The sequence below is a fragment of the Muscardinus avellanarius genome (genome assembly GCF_963383645.1).
Source record: "Muscardinus avellanarius genome assembly, chromosome: 4".
NCBI lineage: Eukaryota > Metazoa > Chordata > Mammalia > Rodentia > Gliridae > Muscardinus > Muscardinus avellanarius.
In genome coordinates this window covers 103,065,042-103,090,318 of record NC_137789.1, presented here as the reverse complement: position 1 = coordinate 103,090,318, position 25,277 = coordinate 103,065,042, and the positions used below count along the sequence as shown (strand labels likewise).

The window sequence follows — 25,277 nt, the reverse complement described above, 5'->3', positions numbered from 1 at the left end:
GCAAAATCCTAAGGAAGCAGGTTATTATTCTTTATCTCCCTCTCTGTGCAAGTAGTTTAAGTGAGGAAAAATAGTCCGGTGAATCTATTCAAAAGCTAATATAAAAAGACGAGGAAGAGAAGAGAAACCTTCAGTGGAACAAAATATATAGGTATACCATATGATATAGATTCTGCATAAAGAAAATATTTCAAGTACCCAGAGCATTTACAGTAGAACCCACTACCCTCCCAATGGCAGAGACGTCTACTCATCAGGTAGACTTTTATTTCCTTCTAAAATTAAATCTTTTCTAAGCCCTTGCATGGAATACACTTGGTATTCAGTTCATGTTTTGGAAGATATTTCAGTTCATGTACTATTTGCTCCCAATATAGTTGGGAGGGCAATATTGAAGAGTTCTTATGCTGTGCTAACTTCACATCTAAAAATGAAAAATGTGTAGACACTTTAGATAAGTATTAAATGCCTGTCCTTTGGGTATTGATTGATTGATCAAGAAAGTTAATAGGATCCTACCCAAAACTTTGAATTTTTTCTGGAGAGCAGACAGGTCTTTACAGTTTCATGAGTAGGATCTGTAGAGCTATTTTATTCTTTCATAACATATTATGCTCTAGTGAGACAAGGAAGGGGATACAGTTCAGATTCAATTTCAGGATGCCTGAGACAAAATTCAAAGAGAAAAAAATAAAAGAGAAACTTCCAGTTGCGAGGGTGGGATTCTGCTGTGACCTGAACACGAGGCTTGGGATGACGGTGCACTGTATGACACATGGGAGTTAGCAAAGAAGAAACTAGTAGCTCAAGGGGGAAAAAAAAGAGGGAACAGACTAGATTTTTAAACTATGCTATACAGAAAGTCAAATGGAAATTTAGTGAAGCTATAAGCAACAATTTAATATATAGCTATCCACTTTTGGTGGGAAAGGCAATTGTCTCTAAAATACAGTATCCTAACCTAACAGGAGTGTCTACCTGAAACAATATAATGTGTGTCCCTGGCACTCGGTTCTTGTCCTCTAATATAATATTTCATTACAAAAAACCCAAGCTGCTTTGTGGCTAGCCAGTCTCATGTTTCAACTAAGAGAACATGATCCTGGGCCATGTTTACACACACAGAGGAGGAGTCTCTCAAAGACAAAGAGAAATGGTGGCCACAACCTGCGTGAAAGGCTCCCACTCCATCTATAGCATTTCAAGAAACTGAAAAATAAAAATAAAATGAAGTTATTAGTAACTAGGAGAATCTATGATCCATGATTATGTTCAAAATGAATAAATAATATAAAGCAAAGAAAAATTCATCCCTACCAATATGGGTTGATAGGTAGATGGATCTTTTCCCAGTATGAGAAAATGTCTGACTTTTGGTGGTTAGATCAATGATATTCTATCACAGCTAAGAAGAATGAGTGTGGGGAAAATGATTGCCATTTTGGTCTTGAAAAAACTTAGCATCGGACCCACCCACAAAAGAGGGGTCAAGTCAGAGTCATGGGATAAACTTCAGGGTAATGAATCTTTAGACTGCCAGAAAGATGGAGGCATAAAGTAAGGTAGAATAGAGAAATACAAGGAGATAGAAAGGAAGAACAAGGAGAATGTAACTTTAATATGAAAGCCTGTGGAAACAGTCCCAATGCCCTTTCTCCTTGGCTATGCTTGTTATTCTCAATTCTCTGAGGAATTTACAAGTCTTTAATAATTACCCTGAGCACTGCTGACTGTCCCCAAAGGGGTATCTATTAATCAGACAACAGAGAACACATGAAACATCTGGAAGAGTGATCAGAAGCCATACTAAGACTCACAAAATCCTTTGGACTGTTAATTGTCCAATCTACAAATAGTTACGCAGGAGAGGTATCTGTTGGTCAGAGGACAGAGGCCACACAAAAGAGTAATATCCTAGGGTACTGCTAGACACCCCATCTGTGAATGGCTTAAACAAAAGAGCAATCTTCTTGGGCGCTGTTACTGTCCTTGAATAGTTTAAACAAGAAAAACATCTATTGAGAAGATAGTGAAGTCCCCATTAGGAGTCAAAAAATGACCCAAACACCCTAAATCATCTTGTGACTGTGAGACTGATGTCATCCTCACACATCTCCTCCTGCCCAACTGTCAGGAAAGTTCCCTAAAAAAGAAGGGCATGAATCTCCAAATAAGTCTCTCCCTCTGGAGATGGTCCACATTCTCCCTTGAATGTGATTTTTTTTTTCTTTCCTAAATAAGTCTATGTCTCTGACTGGCTTGTGTGGCAAAATTCTTTTGTCAAATAAGACAAAACTCCGCTGGTCTGATTTGCAATCTCCTCTCTCATTCACTGAGGACTCCTCTGGAGCCTTCACAGAATCAGTCCTCTCATAACAGGGCGAGATGAGAAGGCCCTTAAGAAGATAAATATAAGCAGTCACTGCAGCTACTTCCCACTGAGGGACCCCAGGAGCAGAGAGAGGCCAAGGCAAATGCCACGCCCTCGCCAGTCTTTGGGAGCAACTCGCTCCCACCCAAGGGTGATTCCTCCAGCTGAGTAGGAAACTCACTCTAACTTTGATGCTGGCTTGGGCCCCTCCTTCTGGGCACTAATCTCCATGGTGGGCTGCTCACTGGTGTCTCTATGGGTCATTCTCTTTGTCTAAACCACTCAACCTTGTGCCTGGTCACATGACATGTGTCATGAAAATGACCTGTCACTTAAATCTTGAACTGTATTATACTAAACCATCTAAATCCATGCAAGGGCTCTCAGTGGCTCTTTAGACCACCAGAAGGTTGGTTTTAGGCAAATGGAATAAACAGAGTGCTTCTATTTATCCTGTGACACATGACAACAAATTCTGAAAAGGGTAAAAGAACTAAAAACAAAACTAAGCGGATTATGGTCAATTGTCTGAGTTTCAGAAGATCTTGAAGCTCCACTCATCCCTCCAGAAACCACTTTCAACTTTCCAAATCAGTGCCAGATATTGCTTAGAAGAACTGCATCCATCAGAAAATGAGAAGAATATATATTTTTAAAGGGAGGCAACCCAATAATAATTCTCATTTTGATCTGTATCTCAGAGGGTTCGTCACCTGCAAGGCCTAGATATTTATTTCTTCTCTGCTGGTTGGGAGGGGGAAGAGGAAGGGGTGCCTGTCCTTAATTGTTGCTTTGTTTGATTTATTAAATTCAGAGTCATTATCTAAAATGGGGGTAATCTCATTAGAACGCAGACTGCTCTATTATTTCTTGGGATGGGGTTAATTTCATATTTGCAGAGTCATAAAGTAAAGAGTCCAAAATCCAATTACAAAGGTTTAATTTCATAGCAACTAAAGAGAAGCATTTCTATCACAGAGGAAAATAAACACTTCACTACTTGGGGAGGCGATTTGTCAGGAACTGGGGGCCTAGGGGGAGGGTCTCCATTACTGTCATTCAACTTTGCATGATAATGCATCACGTAGGGTTTCCAGTCTGCGGAAGGGAGTAAATTTAATCAGCTGAAGTCAAAGTAATCAGGCTGGGGTTGACACATTTCAAGAAAGGTCAACGTTAAGCACATTTTCTCAGTCTTAACTCAGTTACCGTGTCATCGTCTCTGAGTTAGTATTCTTCCAGCTTGAATCTATAAAATGGATGTCTGCTGCAAAAGCGCTAACTATGTTAGAACTAAAAGGATTTATTTCACATTCTATTATTTGTTATTCCTCATAATTTTCCATGTGTCATGCTGGAAGACCGGTAAGGTAATAGGATTAAAGCTCAGAGTTGAACAGCTAAATCTATATTAGCAAATCAATCTGAATTTGTGCATAACCCAATCATGATCCCACCCGTCACAGAGAGGAAATTCATTTGCTTACATTATTCTTTAACTCGATTATCATTTTCCAGAATTGGGGGCATGGTCTCGTGGGCCTTGATATTGGTGTGGAAGGCCCACTGGATTTTGGAAACATTGGCCCCGAGTTGGTCTTCTCCAGAGTGGCTGGCAGATTCTGCCATGGGAAGGAACGCAGGAGTGGCACCATGGTGTGCCTGCACTTCCGGAGGTCACTGCACGTCTCAACACTCCGGCATTTCCTCCTCATCCTCTCTGACCCACTTGGTAGACACTGTACCAGCGGCACAACCAGGTCTCGGCTTGTAGAAAGGGAGAGACAGGCAGGAAGAGCCCATTTTACAACTGTTTCCAAAGTTTCAAGGGATCCCCAAGGTTATTTAGAAACAACTGCAGATCCCACATCAGATTTGCTGCTCCTGGGACTCAGTGGGGGGCAAATCTGGAATAGATTCCAGGGGACCCATCCTTCCTGCAGCTCACGGAGCAGCACTGTCTTAACAGCCCCGGTCCTTGGGGTAATGGCAGCTCCCAAGGCCTCCTGACTGCCCGGCATTGCCGTGCTCCACGAGGGAGAGCGGGCTGTGACTTTGTTAAATAAACTCACTGCACATTCATTCCTTCCGTTCTCTCTTGACAGTGTGATTCTGAAAGGATATTGAATCTGTAAAACACCATAATGGCTCTCCATTGCTAATTCTAGAAATTCAGTCCTATTACCCAAGGGCTAACACTCCAATAAGATGCCTCTGGGCTCTTGAGTAAACAAGATGAACTCTTTCCATGAGCAAAGCAGAGCACTCTTTTTTTTTTTTTTTTTTTTTTTTTTGTATCCAACTCAAAAATACTTTTGCTCTCCAAACGGAGCAAAAGCAAAACTTTCTTCTCTGTGCGTCTGTATGGCTTTCAACATGAAGGTGCAGAAACAAGTGTTGGCCTAGTCAAAAAGCAAAGTTCTGGCTTCTCTGATCATGCCTTCCCTGTCCCTTGTAGAACATGCAAATCAAACTGAACACAGAGCTACGCGAGGATCACACACCAGACAACACAACGTGGCAGAAAGATTGCTCTATTTTCAGTCGCTAGTTTCAGATTCAGACTAACTTTACCATGTAGCAGTTGAGCAAGGCTCATTCAGCCAGTGAAGTGGTCTCCCATGTCCTGCCTGTAACACTAGAAAACTGGGCTGCTTTAATCTACAGCCTTTCCCAGCACTGGATTTTTATTTTTTTCCCAGTACTAGGGATTGAACCCAGGGCCTTGGGCATGCTAGGCAAGTGTTCCACCACCAAGCGACACCCCCTACCCTCTCACTAATTTTTGATGTCTCCTTCCTTACTTCACAATCCACTTTACAATGCCCTTCCCTCACAGAATCATGGGCTTTGAGGATTTTAGAAGACACTTAACTTTCCTTTCTTGCTTCATAGAGATTATTATCACAGCTTCTCCCCCATAATTTAATCACTGTTTGGATGCTTGTCAGCTGTGAAAACATGACAATTATGGTCACGAGTCCCTTTTGGATGAGCTACTCTGATAATTGGCCACTCCAAGCACTTGTAGGCCTAGGCCATGGAGTAACGGGAACTGCTGAAACAAACATCTTACAATGGCTCTCAGACAGACAAAGCAGGTGAAGCCCACCACCGTTTCTGCATGCTGAAAGAATTTGTACAGAGATAGTCATAACTAAGTAACTTAGATGGATGGTTCACTGAATTTGGGGAGGCAGAGCACCTTTGTATTTTTTTAATTCACCAATAATTGAGTATGTATTTTTTTTGTAATTCACCAGTAACATGTTAAGGAAACACAAGCATCGTGTTTCATTTGGGGTTGTGTCACACATGCGTGTGAAAGGTCCCAGGCAGCATCCCGGCAGATGTTTACTCCTGCTCTTCCGTAAAAGAGCAAAATCAACAACAAAAAGGAGAGTTTGTAGAAGGCATAAATTGATAAAGTCTTAAAAAGAAATAGAAATAGAAGAAGAAACAGAAAATGGTGAGGGTGTAAAGTAGAAAGGATAGTAAGGTCGGTGTTTATTGCATTTCTTTAGCTATCTTAGGATAATTTAATTAGGATGATGAAGATGATTAGTAATGTGGCGAAATATATACTTCTCTTTGTTATCCAAACGTGACCAGTGTTCTCACGTGTCCCCATGTATCTGCAGCTCCCACACCTATGATTGCCTTTTGCTTCCTTTACAGGCTCACACACTCTCCTCAGTGAGCTACCTCAGCCACGTAGCAGCGCTGGGCTCCTGCTTCTCTCTGACTGTAGCAACCAGCACCCAATGTCTGACCAGGGCATCGACATGCTCATTAGGAGCACTAGCCTCTGAGCTTCCAGAGTGCACAGGCTGTGTCTTATTCCACTCTATACCCCAGGCACCCTGCATTAGGCCTGGTCATTGGTAGAAGCTAGATAAATAGAGTCAATTAAGCAGCTATTTGGCCACCACTGATTTGGGGCCTACTTTCATAGTTTAGTTTATGGTGTTGCTGAGAAATAGCTGCCTAACCTGAGGGTTTATTTCCTAGAGCCCCTTGATTCTAGGTGGGTCCTGCCCAACATTCTGGACGAAGAAAACTAGACAGAATATTCACACATTTCAGCTCCAGGCCTGAGAATGTCCTGGGCCATAATAATAACTGTATGGACTCTCTTCCCTTGTCTGCTACCTGAGTTAGATGCCCATGTGATCGCTCTATGTTAGGGTTTGGATTTAGAATATTCCCTCAAAAGCAAATGTGTTAACAGTTTTGTTCCCAATACAGCAAGGCTCAGAGGTAGGGCATGGCTAGAGGAGGTGGTCACTGGGTTGTGGCCTTACAGTCTCTATCTGTCTCTAGCTCCCTTCTTTGTCTGTTTTCTCTCTCTCTCTCTCTCTCTCTCTCTCTCTCTCTCTCTCTCTCTCTCTCTCTCTCTCTCCTTCTAGCCACCATGAGTTGAGTAGCTTTCTTTCACCATGCCCTGCTGCTATGAGGTCTGCCTTGGAGCCAGCTGACCATTAACTGAACCTCTGAACCCATGAGCTGAGTAAACTTTTTCTCTTCTAAGTTGTTCTTGCCGGGTATTTTGGTCACTGCAATGAGGAAGCTAAATAATACACTGTGCCTAATTAGACTCTATATAAGAAAGACATGTCTAATGTGTCAGGCAACTGAGGATATAAGATTTGTTACAGCAGCTATTACTGCCTAACACAATGTACTACGTACCTAATGAATGAACCACTGTCTGAAAAAATGTGGGTCACTTGGTAAGTATTTCTGAAAAAGCCAATCACAAAGGGCTTGAAATCACCTTTAGGAGATCCAGTTTCAGCTGGAGCTCCCCCTGAGTGGAAGAGCATAGGGCACCCACGATGATGCTCATGTACTCCTCAGCGTTGATAACGGAGAGCTGTTCCAAGATGCTGAGTGAGGCGTCCCGGTAACACTCATCGTCCAGGAAGATCTTGATGAAGGGTACCATGCCGTGGTCTTTCAGGACAACTAGGAACCAGAAAGACAGGATGGGGCTAGAGTAAGGGGGCCCTGGCACCTTAACTTCTGCTACAAGGAAAATTTTCCTTTGAACTTTCCAAGTTCATTTTGCTATATTTTTAGGTGTCCTTATTGCCTTTTTTTTATAATTCATATCCATTGCAAATTAAAATGGGAAGAGAAAAAGAGAAATTGTGGAGCTGAAAATTAAAAATAAAAACTGCTTTCTCCATTAGCAAGATTTCTATTTTTGAAGGAAAAATAAAACTCTTTTGAACAATATCTCCCCATATGAGATAAGTTCAAGATAAGAAGAATGAGTTCAAGAGACTATTGTACAAGACAATGACTATAGTTAATAACCATATATTGTAGTCTCAACAAAAGGGAAAGAAGGAAAAAATAATTTTTGCTTTAGAAACCCAAGTAATACAAACTTTAACTAAAATTCCCACTCCCTGTACTTTTCTATAATTCCATAGTCTGAACCAAGGACAATTCTTTCTCTTCTCTTTGCTAAAATTCTTTTTTTGTGTGGTACTAGGGGTGGAACCCAGGGGCTTTTCTACCTCCGGGCTATACTCCCAGACCTAGATACCTGTGGAATAAAAACTAGGCATTAAGTTGTCTAAATGTCTTGATGGGAATTTGAGCAACTAAGTCCCACAAGGAAGGATGCTCCGATTGTGGGCAAAGTACTCTCCACATGGAAATCGCATTAGAGGCTTGTTTAAGTCATTCCTGAGCTCCACCTTGACCTACTACTGATGAAGTATCTGTGAGTGAGCCTGGACTATGAATTGTAACCAGCACTTCCAGGGAATAGATATCAAATTAAGGTTAGAGATGTGCCCTCTATTATAATGAAACAATAGTTTTTTAAATATTTAGTATAATCTATGAGGGCCTCAGATAAAGATGTTTACATCACTGAACACATTACCCATTGATATGACTTTGTTGGTAAACATGTTTCATATTATTTGTATGCATGTTTATATATGTGTGTATATACATCTGCATATATATACACACATTAGTATACACATATGTAGTATGTGTATATACATATATATTTATATACACACACAAACACATATACACAGCGCACATAATTTTTAAAAACCTGGAAGCTACATGATTTTAGGAAGCCAAAATGTTTTGGAAGAAGAGAGTTTTAATGTCATTCTGATTTGAGAGAAAATCAAATTGTGCTTCTTAAAATGAAAGCAAAAGGAAGTAATAACTTCCTTTGCTCATCTTTTATTTTTTGGTTTTTTTTAAAAAAAAAACAGCATCAAAAAGCATCTACAGTCACTGCAGTACAATATTATTTGAAAAGAGGGGTCTCATTACTGTGGTCTTATTACTTTAGAAAATGCCAGGTAACTCCATTCTCTTTGCTCACCAACTATATTTTACAACTTTAGAAGTAAAACTTGTCACCCAAGGTGTCTTCTGATCTACGGATGGTCAGTGAACATCAGCTGGCAAATGGCCTTTAGCCACAACATTGGTATTAGTTATGAAGAGACATTTGAAGATCAACATAGAAAACAAGAGAATTAATGTTTTGCTACACGATGACAAGGCAGAGTTGGTCCTGTCCCTACCTGCATTCCGAACCGATCCTTCCAGAAGTGTGACCACAGTTCTCAGCATCACACAGGTGAGCTCTCTCTCTGGATCCTGCATGCCAGGATTAAACTCTTTGTTTCCTGTCATATAAAGAGGTCAACAATAGCAAAAAAGTACTTGAGTACACATGGTATGCCCAACAAGTTCTGAATCCATTGGTTTTCTGCCCTCCTAAGAAGATATGAATACAATGCTTCCATTCTAAGAGCGCATGCACCCCAGTTCCTAAGATATAACTCTACTGCCTCCAACAGCCAACTGGAGCACATCAGAATCCCCTGGATGGCTTGTTAGCAAAATCCCCATGCTGCGCCCCATTCCCAGAGTTTCTGATTTAGTAAGTGCCCAGGTGATGCTGGCAGGCTGGTCCAGCCGCCACTCTGAGAAGCATGGCCTTTGATGACATATGGTACCCTGCCTCCATGACTTTCCTTTGGCCACTTTTCTAGTTTGCCATTCATCCCTGGGGCGAAGAACTGCCAGCCCATGCCTGAGCCACTAAGGAGCTGAGGAGATGAAATAATATGTGGTCTCACTAAGCCCATGAGGATAGCAGGTCTCTCTGTTCACTGTTAAATTCCAGTGCCAGAAAAATGCCTTAACAAATTGGAAGCATAATACATATTTAGGAATGAAAGAATAAGTGAGTTCAAGTAGGGTTTATTAACCAGGAGACAGAGTGAGTTTCCAAGACTCAACAAGACACATTTTAAAATGCAAAGCACAAAATAAGAGGGGACGCATCACCTCACAAAATATTTCGAGCTCTCCTGGGAATGGTTACAGATCTGGAGTTGGAGTTAGATGCCAGTGGGCTACTAGAAAGCCAGACTCAGCCAGAACAACACAGCAACACTAAACACGAGGCTCGCACAAGGACTTCTCAGTTAAACACTCAGGAAAGCAAGGGAGGGCAGTGACATGTCAACTTCGTTCTTGGTGGATTTATAAGTTTGCTATGGTTTGCAGGAGTGCTCCAAAAGATTATGTCTTGAAAATGAAATCCATACATTCATAAGTTAATGGTGCTTGGAGGTAGGACCTTGGGAGGGAATTATATTTGGATGAGGTCATGAGTAAGGGTGGGACGTCTATTATGGGATTCGTGGCTTCATCAGAAGAGGAAGAGAGATCCAAGCTGGCAGGCTTGCTCTGCCTTGTTATGTGATATCCTCCACCAGGGTAAGGTGGAGCAAGAAGGCCCTCACCAGCCAGGCATAGTGGTGCACATCTGTAATCTCCCTACTTGGGAGACTGAGACAGGAGGATATCATATTCAAGGCCAGCCTCTGCAACTTAATTAGAATCTCAGCAACCTAGCGAGGCCCTGTTTCAAAATTTAAAAAATTAAATGGCTGGGGTATAGCTCAGAGGTAGAATGCACCTGAGTTCAATCCCTGGTACCAAAAAAAAAAAAAAAGCCCCTTACCAGATACCAGCCTTATGATCCTGGACTTCCCAACCTCAAGAACCATGAGCTAAATAAACTTCTATTATTTTAAGTCACCTGGTCTGGAGTATTTTGCTATAACAATAACAAATGGACCAAGACAAAGTTACTGAGCAGGAAAAAGAAGTATATCACAAAATGCTGCAAAACCAGACACACAAAGCATCTGAAAGCTGATTGTCTTCAGTCCCAATCCTATGTGCAACCACTTTCAGGAAGGGTGTGCATCCTTTCTGGCCTTCAAAAGGCGCCTGTGCTCCTCCTGGAGTAGGTGTCTCAGTCTTTCATGCAGCAGCACTTACACTGTAGGGACAGCTCGACTAGTGTCTTCTGAGCGCCTGTTCTGTGCGGGGCGCAGCAGTGGGTCCTCTTTCTTTCCTTTTAGTTCTCACAAGATTACTATGATGCAGCTATTATCGCCATTCCACAGGGCAGGAGGCGGGCCCAGAGAGGTGAAGACACTTGACTAACATCACTTAAAATATGACTGATGAGTCTCTGGGCCTAGACTACAGCCCAAACTCCAACATCCACACTCTCTCCCTCAGCTTCTCCCCCTCAGAAAGGCCAGAAAACAGACTGATGACCTAAAGCAGAATTCCCAAATGTCCAATGGCTAGAGAGCTCCCAGACCCTCCTGGCCAGCGCAGTGGGAGAGGAGAGAAGAGAAAGAAAGGGAGAGGTAAGTGGCCTGATTCTTGTGTCCTGGAGCCCTCCTCTGGGACGATTTCCCAGAGCAAGAGGTGTACACAGACTTAGGAAAAGTCAGGAGGCATGGGGAAAGGAGACTCTGTGTTCTGCTTCCTACGTGAAAATTGCTAGAGGTGGCAGACTATGTCCCCAGCAGGTTACATGGCGTGGCGGGCAGGGGTGGGGGAACAGGGTGAGGCATGGAACATGTCCAACCCTGGCCACAAGCTACACAGGGACAGCAGAGGCTGCTGAGGTTGACTCCAGAGAGCACAGGCCAAGGTAGGGGCTGGGAGTATTGCCAAGGAACTACAGAGGCTGCCCAACAGGGCACACAAGTGAGATCAAGACTTGGAGGCCCTGGGACTCTCTTCTGGTAAGAGACCATCAGGCCTACAGTACAGAGACCTCAGCAGATCTCAGCGAGGCATCCAGCGTCCCAGGCCTCTCCAGTCTCCCATTCCCCTTGGCACAAGGATTCATAGAACTCCTACCACCTCCCTCTCTACATACTCTGTGACTAGCGTGGGAGGTATCTAAAAATAAGTATTTCTAGGGCTTGGGTTGGCCCCAGGATTCCATTTAAAGTTGTATCCATCCCTCTCACCTCTTCACAGGGAAGACGGGGAGGCTGCCTGCTCTTTGTAAAGCCATGTGTCCCCAGGGATACTGTCTCTGACCCTTGTGATGCCCAGTGTCATGGACAGGCTCACTTTCTCATTTCATGGAGGGGTGGCTGGATCAGCACACTGACCAGGCTTAGCTAATAATGACCCCAGCCCATCTGCACCTGACTTCCTCAAGATCTTGGCCTGCTTCCGCAGCTGGGCCAGCAGCAGGCCCAGCAGCCCTGAGTCCCGGAAGATGTCAGTGAAGAGCGGGTCACTGCCGGTGATCCTGAGGATGCTCTTCAGGGCCACAAGGGTGAAGGAGAGGTCGGAACTCTCCTTGATCACACGCTGCACCTTCTGCAGGATCTCATGGGGCACATAGCACAGCTTGAACACCAAGGCCTCCAGAAGCTGGAAAAAATGCTCCTGCACTGGGGGCGGCTTCAGGGTCACAATCTCCACAAACTGCGAGATGGGCTGCAGGGTCCACTCCAGCAGGAAGAAGTTCCGTGGGTTCCAAGCCCACATGGTCCTGATGGCCAGCAGTACTTGTGTGCACAGGACGGAGTCGTTGGCTTTGTGGAAAACATTCTGCAGGACCTGGAAGGCTTGCAGGTTCTTCACAGTCACCCCTAAAGATCAAAACAAGGATAACTCTGTAAGTCATTTCTCCAGCCTAAATCTAGAAATAGGTGCTTGCATTGTCTTTAGAACATACTATTTGAATTTCTGTTTTCTAGTTCCTGTGAGTGTTAGTCTACCAAAAGTCCAAAAAGTCAGCCACCCAGGACATGAAAAGAGCTGGAGCCTCCTTTTCGAAGTTGTGTTGGCTAACAGCACTCCGTCTGTGGCCACTCTGAAACCAGATGTAGTGTCAAGTACACTACATTCGCAAGAGATGGTGCAAAGAAAAGAAAGCAAAGCATCCCACGAAGTTGTATTGGCCACACTTTGAGACATAATATTTGGTATAAATAGAGTTAAATAAAATGTATTATCTAAAATAACTTAACCTGATACTTACTTAAAATTTTAAAAATTAAGTGATGCAGCTCGGGTTATGTTTCAATTGGACCGAGCTAGGCTGGAAGGATTGGTTTTTTTGTTTTGTTTTGTTTTTTAATTAATTTATTTTTTAAATTGGTGCATTGTAGTCATATATCAATCACATTGGAGTACAAGACTTGAGAGGATATACCAGCTCACATCATCCAATTAGCCCTCCTCCAGCCCCCATCCCATTCCCTCCCCCTCCCTCCATCCCACACTTCTTTGGTGATTTACTTTGATACATTTGTTTATGTACCTCCTGCGTTTTAAAGAGGCTCCGTCCTCCAGTATTACATACCCTCTGATTGGTCACATTAGTTGCTTCACTATAGGGCCCTTTCTATAGCTCAACCTCTTCCTGTTGCCCTTTTCCTCCTAGTTATTGCTGATTAAGAGAAGTGTCTGATTTATATTTTCTGCGATATTTCTCTGTGCATGCTGCGTTGAAAGTACCAATCCCACTCTTGATGGTCCCAGTAGTGGCCTGGCTACTCAGTGGACTGATCCAGACCTCGCTGGCTCAAGCAGTGGCCTTGCCTCATGGGAGGCCCCAGTTCTGATCTCGCTGGCCCCTGAACCGATCTAACCCCTAAGCTGGCTTTGGTCCCGAACTTGGAGGCCGCAAGAGTGAACTTGCCTCACGCCAGGCTCCGATGCTGGCCATTGGCCCGTGCACCGGTCTAACCCCTTGGCAGGATTCCAATCCCAGCCTCGGAGGCCCCAGCACCGGCCTAGCCTCATGGCAGGCTCCGATGCCAGCCTCGCTGGCCCCAGCACCGGCCTAACACCTTGGCAGGCTCCGATCACGGATTTGGAGGCCCCAGTACCGACCTTGCCTCAAGGCAGGCTCCGATGCTGGCCTCACTGGCCCCAGCACCAGCCTAACCCCTCGGCAGACTCCGATCCTGGCCTCGGAGACCCCAACACTGGTAATGCCTCAGGGCAGGCTCCAATGCCGGCCTCGCTGGCCCCAGCACCGGCCTAACCCCTCGGCAGGCTCTTATCCTGGCCTCGGAGGCCCCAGTACCGGCCTTGCCTCAAGGCAGGCTCCGATGCCGGCCTCGCTGGCCCCAGCACCGGCCTAACCCCTCGGCATGCTCCGATCCCGGCCTCGGAGGCCCCAGCACTGGTCATGCCTCACGGCAGGCTCCGCTGCCGGCCTCGTTGGCCCCAGCACCGGCCTAACCCCTCGGCAGGCTCTTATCCTGGCCTCGAGGCCCCAGTACTGGCCTTGCCTCAAGGCAGGCTCCGATGCCGGCCTCGCTGGCCTCAGCACTGGCCTAACCCCTCGGCAGGCTCTTATCCTGGCCTCAGAGGCCCCAGTACTGGCCTTGCCTCAAGGCAGGCTCCGATGCCAGCCTTGCTGGCCCCAGCACCGGCCTAACCCCTTGGCAGGCTCCGATCCCGGATTTGGAGGCCCCAGCACTGGTCATGCATCAAGGCAGGCTCCGATGCCGGCCTCGCTGGCCCCAGCACCGGCCTAACCCCTCAGCAGGCTCTTATCCTGGCCTCGGAGGCCCCAGTACCGGCCTTGCCTCACGGCAGGCTCCGATGCCGGCCTCACTGGCCCCAGCACCGGCCTAACCCCTCGGCAGGCTTTTGTCCTGGCCTCGGAGGCCCCAGTACCGGCCTTGCCTCACGGCAGGCTCCGATACCGGCCTCGCTGGCCCCAGCACCGGCCTAACCCCTCAGCAGGCACCGATCCCGGCCTCGGAGACCCCAGCACTGGTCATGCCTCAAGGCAGGCTCCGATGCCGGCCTCGCTGGCCCCAGCACCGGCCTAACCCCTCGGCAGGCTCTTATCCTGGCCTCGGAGGCCCCAGTACCGGCCTTGCCTCACGGCAGGCTCCGATGCCGGCCTTGCTGGCCCCAGCACCAGCCTAACCCCTCAGCAGGCTCTTATCCTGGCCTTGGAGGCCCCAGTACTGGCCTTGCCTCAAGGCAGGCTCCGATGCCAGCCTCGCTGGCCCCAGCACCGGCCTAACCCCTCAGCAGGCTCTTATCCTGGCCTCGAGGCCCCAGTACTGGCCTTGCCTCAAGGCAGGCTCCGATGCGGGCCTCACTGGCCCCAGCACCGGCCTAACCCCTCGGCAGGCTCTTATCCTGGCCTCGGAGGCCCCAGTACCGGCCTTGCCTCAAGGCAGGCTCTGATGCCGGCCTCACTGGCCCCAGCACCGGCCTAACCCCTCGGCAGGCTCCGATCCTGGCCTCGGATGCCCCAGCACTGGTCATGCCTCAAGGCAGGCTCCGATGCCGGCCTCGCTGGCCCCAGCACCGGCCTAACCCCTCGGCAGGCTCTTATCCTGGCCTCGGAGGCCCCAGTACCGGCCTTGCCTCACGGCAGGCTCCGATGCCGGCCTCACTGGCCCCAGCACTGGCCTAACCCCTCGGCAGGCTCTTATCCTGGCCTCGGAGGCCCCAGTACTGGCCTTGCCTCAAGGCAGGCTCCGATGCCGGCCTCACTGGCCCCAGCACTGGCCTAACTCCTCGGCAGGCTCTTATCCTGGCCTCGGAGGCCCCAGTACTGGCCTTGCCTCAAGGCAGGCTCCGATGCCGGCCTCACTGGCCCCAGCACCGGCCTAACCCCTCGGCAGGCTCCGATCCTGGCCTCGGATGCCCCAGCACTGGTCATGCCTCAAGGCAGGCTCCGATGCCGGCCTCGCTGGCCCCAGCACCGGCCTAACCCCTCGGCAGGCTCTTATCCTGGCCTCGGAGGCCCCAGTACCAGCCTTGCCTCACGGCAGGCTCCGATGCCGGCCTCACTGGCCCCAGCACCGGCCTAACCCCTCGGCAGGCTCTTATCCTGGCCTCGGAGGCCCCAGTACCGGCCTTGCCTCACGGCAGGCTCCGATGCCGGCCTCACTGGCCCCAGCACTGGCCTAACCCCTCGGCAGGCTCTTATCCTGGCCTCGGAGGCCCCAGTACTGGCCTTGCCTCAAGGCAGGCTCCAATGCCGGCCTCACTGGCCCCAGCACCGGCCTAACCCCTCGGCAGGCACCGATCCCGGCCTCGGAGACCCCAGCACTGGTCATGCCTCAAGGCAGGCTCCGATGCCGGCCTCGCTGGCCCCAGCACCGGCCTAACCCCTCGGCAGGCTCTTATCCTGGCCTCGGAGGCCCCAGTACCGGCCTTGCCTCACGGCAGGCTCCGATGCCGGCCTTGCTGGCCCCAGCACCAGCCTAACCCCTCAGCAGGCTCTTATCCTGGCCTTGGAGGCCCCAGTACTGGCCTTGCCTCAAGGCAGGCTCCGATGCGGGCCTCACTGGCCCCAGCACCGGCCTAACCCCTCGGCAGGCACCGATCCCGGCCTCGGAGACCCCAGCACTGGTCATGCCTCAAGGCAGGCTCCGATGCCGGCCTCGCTGGCCCCAGCACCGGCCTAACCCCTCGGCAGGCTCTTATCCTGGCCTCGGAGGCCCCAGTACCGGCCTTGCCTCACGGCAGGCTCCGATGCCGGCCTCGCTGGCCCCAGCACCAGCCTAACCCCTCAGCAGGCTCTTATCCTGGCCTTGGAGGCCCCAGTACTGGCCTTGCCTCAAGGCAGGCTCCGATGCCAGCCTCGCTGGCCCCAGCACCGGCCTAACCCCTCAGCAGGCTCTTATCCTGGCCTCGAGGCCCCAGTACTGGCCTTGCCTCAAGGCAGGCTCCGATGCGGGCCTCACTGGCCCCAGCACCGGCCTAACCCCTCGGCAGGCTCTTATCCTGGCCTCGGAGGCCCCAGTACCGGCCTTGCCTCAAGGCAGGCTCCGATGCCGGCCTCACTGGCCCCAGCACCGGCCTAACCCCTCGGCAGGCTCCGATCCTGGCCTCGGATGCCCCAGCACTGGTCATGCCTCAAGGCAGGCTCCGATGCCGGCCTCGCTGGCCCCAGCACCGGCCTAACCCCTCGGCAGGCTCTTATCCTGGCCTCGGAGGCCCCAGTACCGGCCTTGCCTCACGGCAGGCTCCGATGCCGGCCTCACTGGCCCCAGCACCGGCCTAACCCCTCGGCAGGCTCTTATCCTGGCCTCGGAGGCCCCAGTACCGGCCTTGCCTCACGGCAGGCTCCGATGCCGGCCTCACTGGCCCCAGCACTGGCCTAACCCCTCGGCAGGCTCTTATCCTGGCCTCGGAGGCCCCAGTACTGGCCTTGCCTCAAGGCAGGCTCCGATGCCGGCCTCACTGGCCCCAGCACCGGCCTAACCCCTCGGCAGGCTCCGATCCTGGCCTCGGATGCCCCAGCACTGGTCATGCCTCAAGGCAGGCTCCGATGCCGGCCTCGCTGGCCCCAGCACCAGCCTAACCCCTCGGCAGACTCTTATCCTGGCCTCGGAGGCCCCAGTACCGGCCTTGCCTCACGTCAGGCTCCGATGCCGGCCTCGCTGGCCCCAGCACCGGCCTAACCCCTTAGCAGGCTCCGGTCCCGTCCTCGGGGGCCCCAACACTGGCCTTGCCTCAAGGCAGGCTCCGATGCCGGCCTCGCTGACCCCAGCACCGGCCTAACCCCTCAGCAAGTTCCAGACCCGACCTCGGAGGCCCTAGCACAAGCCTTGCATCATGGCAGGCTCCAATGCTGGCCTCGCTGGCCCCAGCATCGATCTAACCCCTCTGCAGGTTCCAATCCCGGCCACGGAGGCCTCAGTAGTGGCCTTGCCTCACAGCAAGCTCCGATGTCGGCCACTGGCCCCGGCGCCCGCCTAACCCCTCAGCAGGTTCCGATCACTGTCTCTGTGGTTATTATTTCAAAGGTTCCAGTTGTAATGTATCAGATCTCTGCCTCCCCCGAATATTGGCCACTGGCATTGCCGCTGCCTCCACCGTTTCAAATCCTTCCCAGGCTCTTTTTCCACTCTGAATGTTGTCCAGTGTTCCTAAGCATGCGTGATGGTAGCATTCGACATTTGGTGTAATTTCTCCAAAAAAATAATGTTGGTAAGATCCGGTTTCTGCTTCTCCTGAATACAAGTCTCCACCACCATCACAGAGAACTCTTTCAACACCGCATTTCTCCTTGGTCTCCGCTAAACTCTCTCCTTATATGTGATGTCTGAGATTCTTAACAATAGAGAGAAATAGCAGTCCTCTTTCACAGCGAATTTTTCCATAAGTTCCAGTGCATTTAGATAAGTTTTGTCTGCATCTCCAGTGTCCTGGCATCCATAACGGCTTTCTTACCACCTCTCCGATATTTTTCTTTATCTTTTTCTGTTCTGGGCCCGGTTTCTCCAGGGGTCTGGCGTGCTACTCGCAGTTCGGCCTGGGGCCCAGAGTCCCGCAACCCGGGCCCCATCTGGCGTGCCCAGCCCGCGACCCCCGCCCAGAACCCAACATCTTACTGGGCCTGGTTTCTCCAGGGGTCTGGCGTGCTACGCGCAGTTCGGCCGGGACCCAGAGTCCCGCGACCCGGGCCCCAGCTGGGGTGCCCTGTGCTCGACCCCCGCCCAGAACCCAGCGTCTTACTGGGCCTGGTTTCTCCAGGGGTCTGGCGTGCTACTCGCAGTTCGGCCTGGGGCCCAGAGTCCCGCGACCCGGGCCCCATCTGGCGTGCTCCGCCCGCGACCCCCGCCCGGAACCCAGCGTCTTACTGGGCCTGGTTTCTCCAGGGGTCTGGCGTGCTACTCGCAGTTCGGCCTGGGGCCCAGAGTCCCGCGACCCGGGCCCCATCTGGAAGGATTGGTTTTGATTGATTAAAACCAAATTATGTTGAAGATGCCCCACCAGAGTCAGTTTCATGTCTAGAGAAGCTGTGAAGTGAAAACACCTTCCTAACTCACCCAGCTTTTCTCTCCAGCTACAAGATCAAGCCTCATTCTCCCTCACCCAGGAGACACCTCATCAGAAAGCTCCTTGCCTCCAGCCCTGTCTGCCTTGGATACCAGAGAAGTTTCTGCCAGTCTTTGATCCAGCACTCTCTATACCATATGCATGCATCATGTGTCAGCTGGAGTCCACCCAAGGGTCCTTCATGCCTGGCCCTTGAGGTTTTCCAGGCTTCTGCCTCAACTCTGAAACCACTCTCATGTCCCCAGACTCACCCAGCTTCTCCGGACCAGATTTCTTCCCTAGGCTAAACTGTCTGCCTTTAAAATTCTTCCCTTCCATTTCAACCTGGAAAACTTACACTTAGCCTTCAAAACTCCCTCTACCAGAAGCCTCTGCGCAGGGTGTTTCGGGTGACCCTCTGGAGGTCACAGTTGTCCCTGCTCTGTTTGCCAGCCGGTTATCTAGTTTGTGAGTAATGATCTCTGATGAGGAGTTTTGAGGAGCAGACACCTGGCACCCATGTGGGACAGAGTGCCTGCCGCATAGAAAGCCTCGGTGTGCTGGTTGAGTTCATCAATCAAGCAATCAATATCTCAAAGTCCTGAGAAGTCGCTGACTCAGAGCCTGGGTGGCCAACTCAGGGTCATCAGCCTCCATTATATAAGCAAGTGTCACAGAGTGGGATGGAATCAGAGGACTCCTTCGAGACAGTCTTTGCCTTATTAAGCAACATTTCCTCTGAGACCCACACAAAACAAACTTCCTCATTGTACTGTACAAAGCCGCAGTCACACATCTGTCCTCCAACCCTCAGAGGCAGCCATGTTCAAAGGTGGTCCCCAAGGGCACGGCTGGGTAAAGCATGTGTCCAGCCCCACCCAGCTGCAGGGTATTGCTCTGACTTTTTTTGCTTTTTGTGCCCCCCATGATACCCTAAGGACCTGGATCCCAGCTTCTGCTTGGCAGCCAGCCTAACATGGGCTGTACACATACACATGAACTGAATTCTCCAGACCCATAAACAACCTTCCTTCCTCTAGTTGCGTGTCAGGTGTTGGAACACAGTGGTGAGAATGCCGACAGAAAGGAAAGGGGAGATTTAAAATGCACAGATCGTTTCCCAAAGGTCATGCAGAATCAGACCCTCCAGACTTAATGGGTGTACACAGAATCCCAGGAGAGCGGGCACAGACTCACCACCCACAGCAAGGCCTGGGAAGGACTCACCAGAAGCCTCATGATGGAACTTGAAGCCTTCGAGCTGAGGGTACGTGATGCTGTCAAACACCTTCAGCTCCGACTTCCCGCAGGTGGTCAGCCACACCACCAGCTGGATGAGCTCCTCCAGGTGGGGGTCCACTTCGCCCTGGGTCAGCCCGTTGTACCTGTGGGGCAGATGAAGCCAGGTCCCTGCACTTCTTGGATGCAGCTGGATCATGGTGCTCCGCACACAAAAAAAAGCAGAGGCAACACAGATCTGCCCACCTAGGGAAGACCCCAGAGGTCTCCACCCAGAGGCAGTTCAGCACCCAGGGCCAAGAGAGTATCCTGGGTAAGTGTCACTCTATGTACAAGTGTCATCCTTAGACCTAAAGACATGCAGTTGGAATACATTAGCCCCGTTATTGGCACTGGGCACTTGGAAGTTGCAATGACCTTCTATCAATGGCGATCCTAAAATATTAACTGGAATATAAACAACTCACAAGTTTTAGGCTACTTTGTTGTAGTATATTGTTATATTATTGCTCTATTTTATTGTTAAGTATTGTCATTAATCTCTTACAGTGCCTAATTTATACAGTAACATACAGATAAGTATGTAACATACAGATAACTGTGTAAAGGAGAAAACAAAGTAGGTATAGAGTTTGGTACTATCCAGGGTTTCGAGTATCACTAGGAGTCTTGAAATATATCCCTGCTGCTGAAGGAGGACTATTGTCCAGATGAACCTATTGTCCAGAGAGATTGCAACTCTGCTCAGAGGAAGGCTACTTTCTATGACTGGATCCCCAAAAGACATGAGCTTCGAGCACCAGCAGAGCAGGGTTACCTTCAAAATGAGAGACTTAGTATTTCCAAAGAATACTAAGAATGAATCAGTGTGGGAAAGAATTGTACTTGGTAGACTTCCTTCTGCTTATCCTAAAAATGAATATTGCTTTTGACTTTAGTTAACGGGAGGGATGAATACTGTACACAAAATCAAGTACATCTTCAGCCCTTTTTATTTCTTTATTTTTTTGTTTTGAAGGAGGGTCTCACTAAGTTGCTGAGAGTGTCACTAAATTGGTGAGGTTGTCCTCAAACCTGTCTCAGCCTCTCAAGTTCTGGGGTTATAGGCATTTACCCCAGTGCCTGACAGCCTTAGCTCTTTATGGGCAGGTAGGCTACTTGCTCTGCTCATGGGGAAGGGCCTCTGGCGTCTCATTTCAAGATGAAAAGCGCTTGCTACATGACTGCAGTTAGGACAGAAAGGAACAACGATGAGCTCAAACAGGTGCTCCCCGAACCAGGCTCGTCCCCTTCCTACCTTCCACCTGAAGCCTGAAAAAAGTTGACCACCTGTTGAGCTGAAGAACTGTGTAGAAGATGCTATAAAAACCATGGCAGTGGACATTTCCAGGTGGCCATGGTCTAGACTAATGTGAAATGTGGTGGACCCATTTATTCTTAGCATCCTTGAGAGGAAGGCTCTCGGGTTATTATCACTTATAGCTCTGTAAAGACTCTGCAGATGAGGGGCTTCAGCCCCCGCTCATCCAACCACCACTCTAGACTCAAAGCCTGGCTCTGTAGAGACACCTGTAAAACCAAACGGTAAGCTTCACCCCAAAGAGGAGCAGCAAAGCCAGGCCCAAGGAACACGAGTAGGTTTTCCCTGAAACAGTCCCCAAGATCAGTGGGGAAGCTTGGACATTGAGGAGTGCCTTTGACTTCCGTCTCCTGCTCTTTGTAATCTCTGAGCCCAATATGAAGATGATATAACAAGTCAGCCTGGAAAAAAATTATCCCTGACCCAGGGGAAGGTGTTTTTGTCTGGCTTTCCCTTTCCCACAGTTCAAGGATTGGGGAGAAAAGTGGTTCAATTGAAGCTTCATCTCAGAGGAACACAAAGCGGGAGATGCCAGGTGAGCAGAGAAGAACCAGAAGCCAGTTCAAGAGCACTAGGAAGCCGGTTCCTGTCTGGGCAGTGGTCGCTGGTTCTTCTGGGAAACTCTAGGCCATGTAGAGCTGTCCTGGCCAAGGGACACCTTTTCTAGGAATTTACCCGCCACTTCCTATCAGGCATTGGTTAGAAGCTGCCCTGGGGGATGCTGACCCCCCCCACCCAGCCCTCAACCACTCACGCAGGCAGGATACAGCACCTCCAGGAAGCCCCCAAACACAGGTGGGCTCTGTCAAGTGGGAGTCAGGCCAGCAGCGTGCTGCTGGTGTGTGCCACCAAGAGCACTTGGAAAGCTCTTATCCCTGATATCACTGATTTTCTAAGGAAGTAGTCACCACCCTCAGCTGCGTGTTGAATTATTTAGCAAGGGGTGGTGTCTCTCTGGCCACACATTAGGAAGCTTTGTATGGCAGAAGACATTCTGAGACACTTCAATATCTGCTTTCCCCAAAAAACACCCCAAATGATTCTGAAGCCTGTAGCTGGAGTCGTCCCATGCTCCGCCCCTCCAGGCACGGCCACTTACCGCAGTAGCACCTTGAGAAGCAGAGGGTAACCCTCTCCGTTCTCAAACTCCAGGAGCAGAGCCGAGGAGATGGAGTAGGAGTCCTTCACAAAACCCAGAAGGAGGTTCACGGCCTCGCTCACCTCAGGTGCCAGGAGGGTCTCTGCCAGCCTAGAGAGGTTCTGAACCGAGAGCCGGACACAATCGGCAGCTGCAGGAAGGAAAGCACAGGCTGCTGAGCAACCCACCTGCACTTGATTCAGTTAGGTTTTTGTTTTATATTTTTTGTGTGTGTGTGTGTTTTTTTGTTGTCGTTGTTTTGTTTTGTTTTGTTTTGTTTTGTTTTTTGGTACTGGGGATGGAACCCAGGGGCATTCTACCTCCAAGCTACACCCCGAGTCTTATTTTTTATCCTTTATTTTGAAACAGTGTCTCACTAAGTTGCAGAGGGCCTCACTAAGTAGCTGAGGCTGACCTCAAACCTGCGATCCTCCTGTCTCAGCCTCCCAAGTACTGGGATGACAAGTGTGCATGCACCACCGTGCCCAGCTCCATCTCCATTTTAAACTGCACTTTAAGACATGAATGAGAATGAGTCCAGACCATTTTCTGCTGGATCTTGGATCAAAGAGGAGGCTCCCCATGGAAAGTGCCATCCTGTGAGCCACACTGCAGACCAGCAGGTAACACGGGAGAAGGGATCCACTCAGCCCCTGTTCCTCTTTCCCCGTATGCAGGAGAATCCAGGTGTTACAATTTGAATATAAAATGTCCCCTGGAAAAGCTCATGTGTTGGCAATACAGAAGTGTTCCGAGGTGAAATAACTGGATCAAGGCTCTAGTATCATCAGTGGATACAACTGTTAATGGATTAATACTTTGAATGGATTTACTGGGTGGAAACAAAGGCAGGTCGGGTATGGATGGAGAAAGGAAGTCAGTGGCTGTGGTCTTAGGACCATATCTGCCCCTGGTCCCTTCCTCTGGCACTCTATCTGCTTTCCAGCTACCATGTGATGGGCGTCCTTTGCCCTGCCCCACCACCACGGTATTTCTGTCTTAGAGCCAGCCAATAGACTGAACTTCTTAAACTGAGAGCCCAGTAAAACTTTCCTCCTCTAACTTGTTCTTAATGGGCATTTTGGCCACAGAAAAATAATCTAAAAAACCAGATCCCATGCGAGACACACAACCCAAGCGTCCTGGAAGACCCTGAAAAGCAACACTGGAGCCAAATATGGAGAGCTGAGCAGAAATTATCTTGCTGAAAAGCCTAAGTTTCCCTAAGGAAGGATGGCTGAGTACATGAAGAGATGGAGCATGAGAAGATGGTGTGTTTTTGTTTGCTTGTTTTTTGGTGGTACTGGGGGTGGAACCCAGAGGCTTTCTACCTCCGGGCTATACTCCCAGACCTATTTGATATTTTATTTGGAAACAGGGTCTCACTAAGTTGCTGAGACCCTCACTAAGTAGCTGAGGCTGGCTTCGAACCTGTGCGATCCTCCTGTCTCAGCCTCCCAAGCGCGGGGATTACAAGCGTGCGCCATCACGCCCGGCAAGATGGTGTGTTCTGGGTGCTGGAGAAGCCAGGGGATTGGAGCAGAGCAGTGAGAGCCAGGAAGAGGAGGAAGGCAATGCCCATTCACGTAAAATCCATCATCCAACTCAATGGTGCTGGGAAGCCAAGGGAAGGGTTGAGCCAGAAGATAGATGCTGAGCGGGGTGTGTGGTGCACTGGCCTGTAATCCCAGTACTTAGAAGAGAAAGAAAGAAAAAGCAGAGAGACGCCATCGGGCTGCATTTGCATGCTCCTTTGTGCCTGGGGATTTCTTGTTGAGCAGAGCCTCCTCTGAGAGCTGGGGAAGCCAAATGAGTAGACTGTGAGGTAGCACGCATGCTCAGCCTCTCACAGACTCAGGAAAACCCGAAGTCTGACATGAGGCCCATCTCTTTCCTTGAGATCCTGTGAGCCACAGTGGTTTCCATGCTTCTCAGCACTCTCTGGGTGTTCAGGAGGCAGGTGATCCCAAGGCCCCACGGACTGCTGATAGAATCAACTTCTGCACCATCTTGCCTTTGATCGAACCCAAGGAACGATGATGTGATGCTGAGACCAATGAGGCATCCACCACGTGCCACTTTACATAGGTTAACTCACTGAAGAATCACAACCCAGGGAGATCAGCCGGATGTTGTTCCCATTTCACGGATGAGAACACTGAGGCACCCAGCAGTTAAGTGCCTGAAGTCAGTCAGCAGAGCTGGAGTCCACACCCTAGCTTCCTGGTTCTAGAGTCTATGGCCTTACATGGTATAGTCTAGACATGCGTCCCAAAGCAGAAACTAAAGTGCTAGAATCAAACAACTCCAAGTTTAAATAAATAGATTTTAAGAATATCCTCTACTGCTCTTGATCTCCATTTTCCCCATGCCAAAACCCACCTCAAATAAACAAAGGAAAGAATATAGTCATGGTCCCTGCCTGTTTGGTAGAACACACAAATTAGTTTCCTTTTTTTCTCCCTCTTCCAGTGCAGCACCAAAACAAATAATACAAGAACTACCAGAAACGGAATCATGCAGTATTGGATCATCTACTGGGCACAGCTGTCTATTCATCTTTTCTTTGGTCCCTGAAATTTATGCTGACATTGGGAAAGCATCCCAGAGTCTCGTAGAAAGTGGACCCTCAGCCTTGGTTCCAAGAGTTCAAGGGAAGCCTGGAGTGGCCCACAGCCCGCAGCTGGTCTCCTGGAACCTACCCTGCAGGTACTGGACGATGCTGGGGCTCTGAGCTCTGGAGATTGCCCTCAGGACACAGAAGGTGGGCTCTTTCCAGAAGTAAGAGCTATGCTCCCGAAGACAGGTGGTGGCGATCAGTAGAGACTGGAGCTCGCTTCCTTTGAGAAGTCCCTCCAAACACTCAGACTCACTGCAAATATTGAGCAACATCTGAAAAAGAAAAAAACGAAAACAAAACAAAACGCAAGAAGATGCTGGCTAGCCTCCCTCCTGTAACAGATGAGTTCCCCAATTCTCTGGAGCATTGACAGGCAAATCTCGACAAGAAGCAAGGTCTGGACTGCGTG

The 25,277-nt window shown here is 49.3% G+C and overlaps 1 protein-coding gene across 1 annotated transcript in view; it reads right to left on the bottom strand.

Annotated features, from left to right (window-relative positions):
* WDFY4 (WDFY family member 4) overlaps positions 1 to 25,277 on the bottom strand; it is a gene marked incomplete at both ends in the record, with an annotated part of 274,912 nt that overhangs the window by 227,766 nt on the left and 21,869 nt on the right. The window contains 6 exons of the mRNA XM_080694795.1: positions 7,149 to 7,339; positions 8,944 to 9,048; positions 11,899 to 12,351; positions 19,739 to 19,896; positions 22,210 to 22,399; positions 24,951 to 25,140. Coding sequence (XP_080550921.1) covers positions 7,149 to 7,339; positions 8,944 to 9,048; positions 11,899 to 12,351; positions 19,739 to 19,896; positions 22,210 to 22,399; positions 24,951 to 25,140 — 1,287 coding nt within the window. The remainder of the gene's footprint in view (positions 1 to 7,148; positions 7,340 to 8,943; positions 9,049 to 11,898; positions 12,352 to 19,738; positions 19,897 to 22,209; positions 22,400 to 24,950; positions 25,141 to 25,277) is intronic.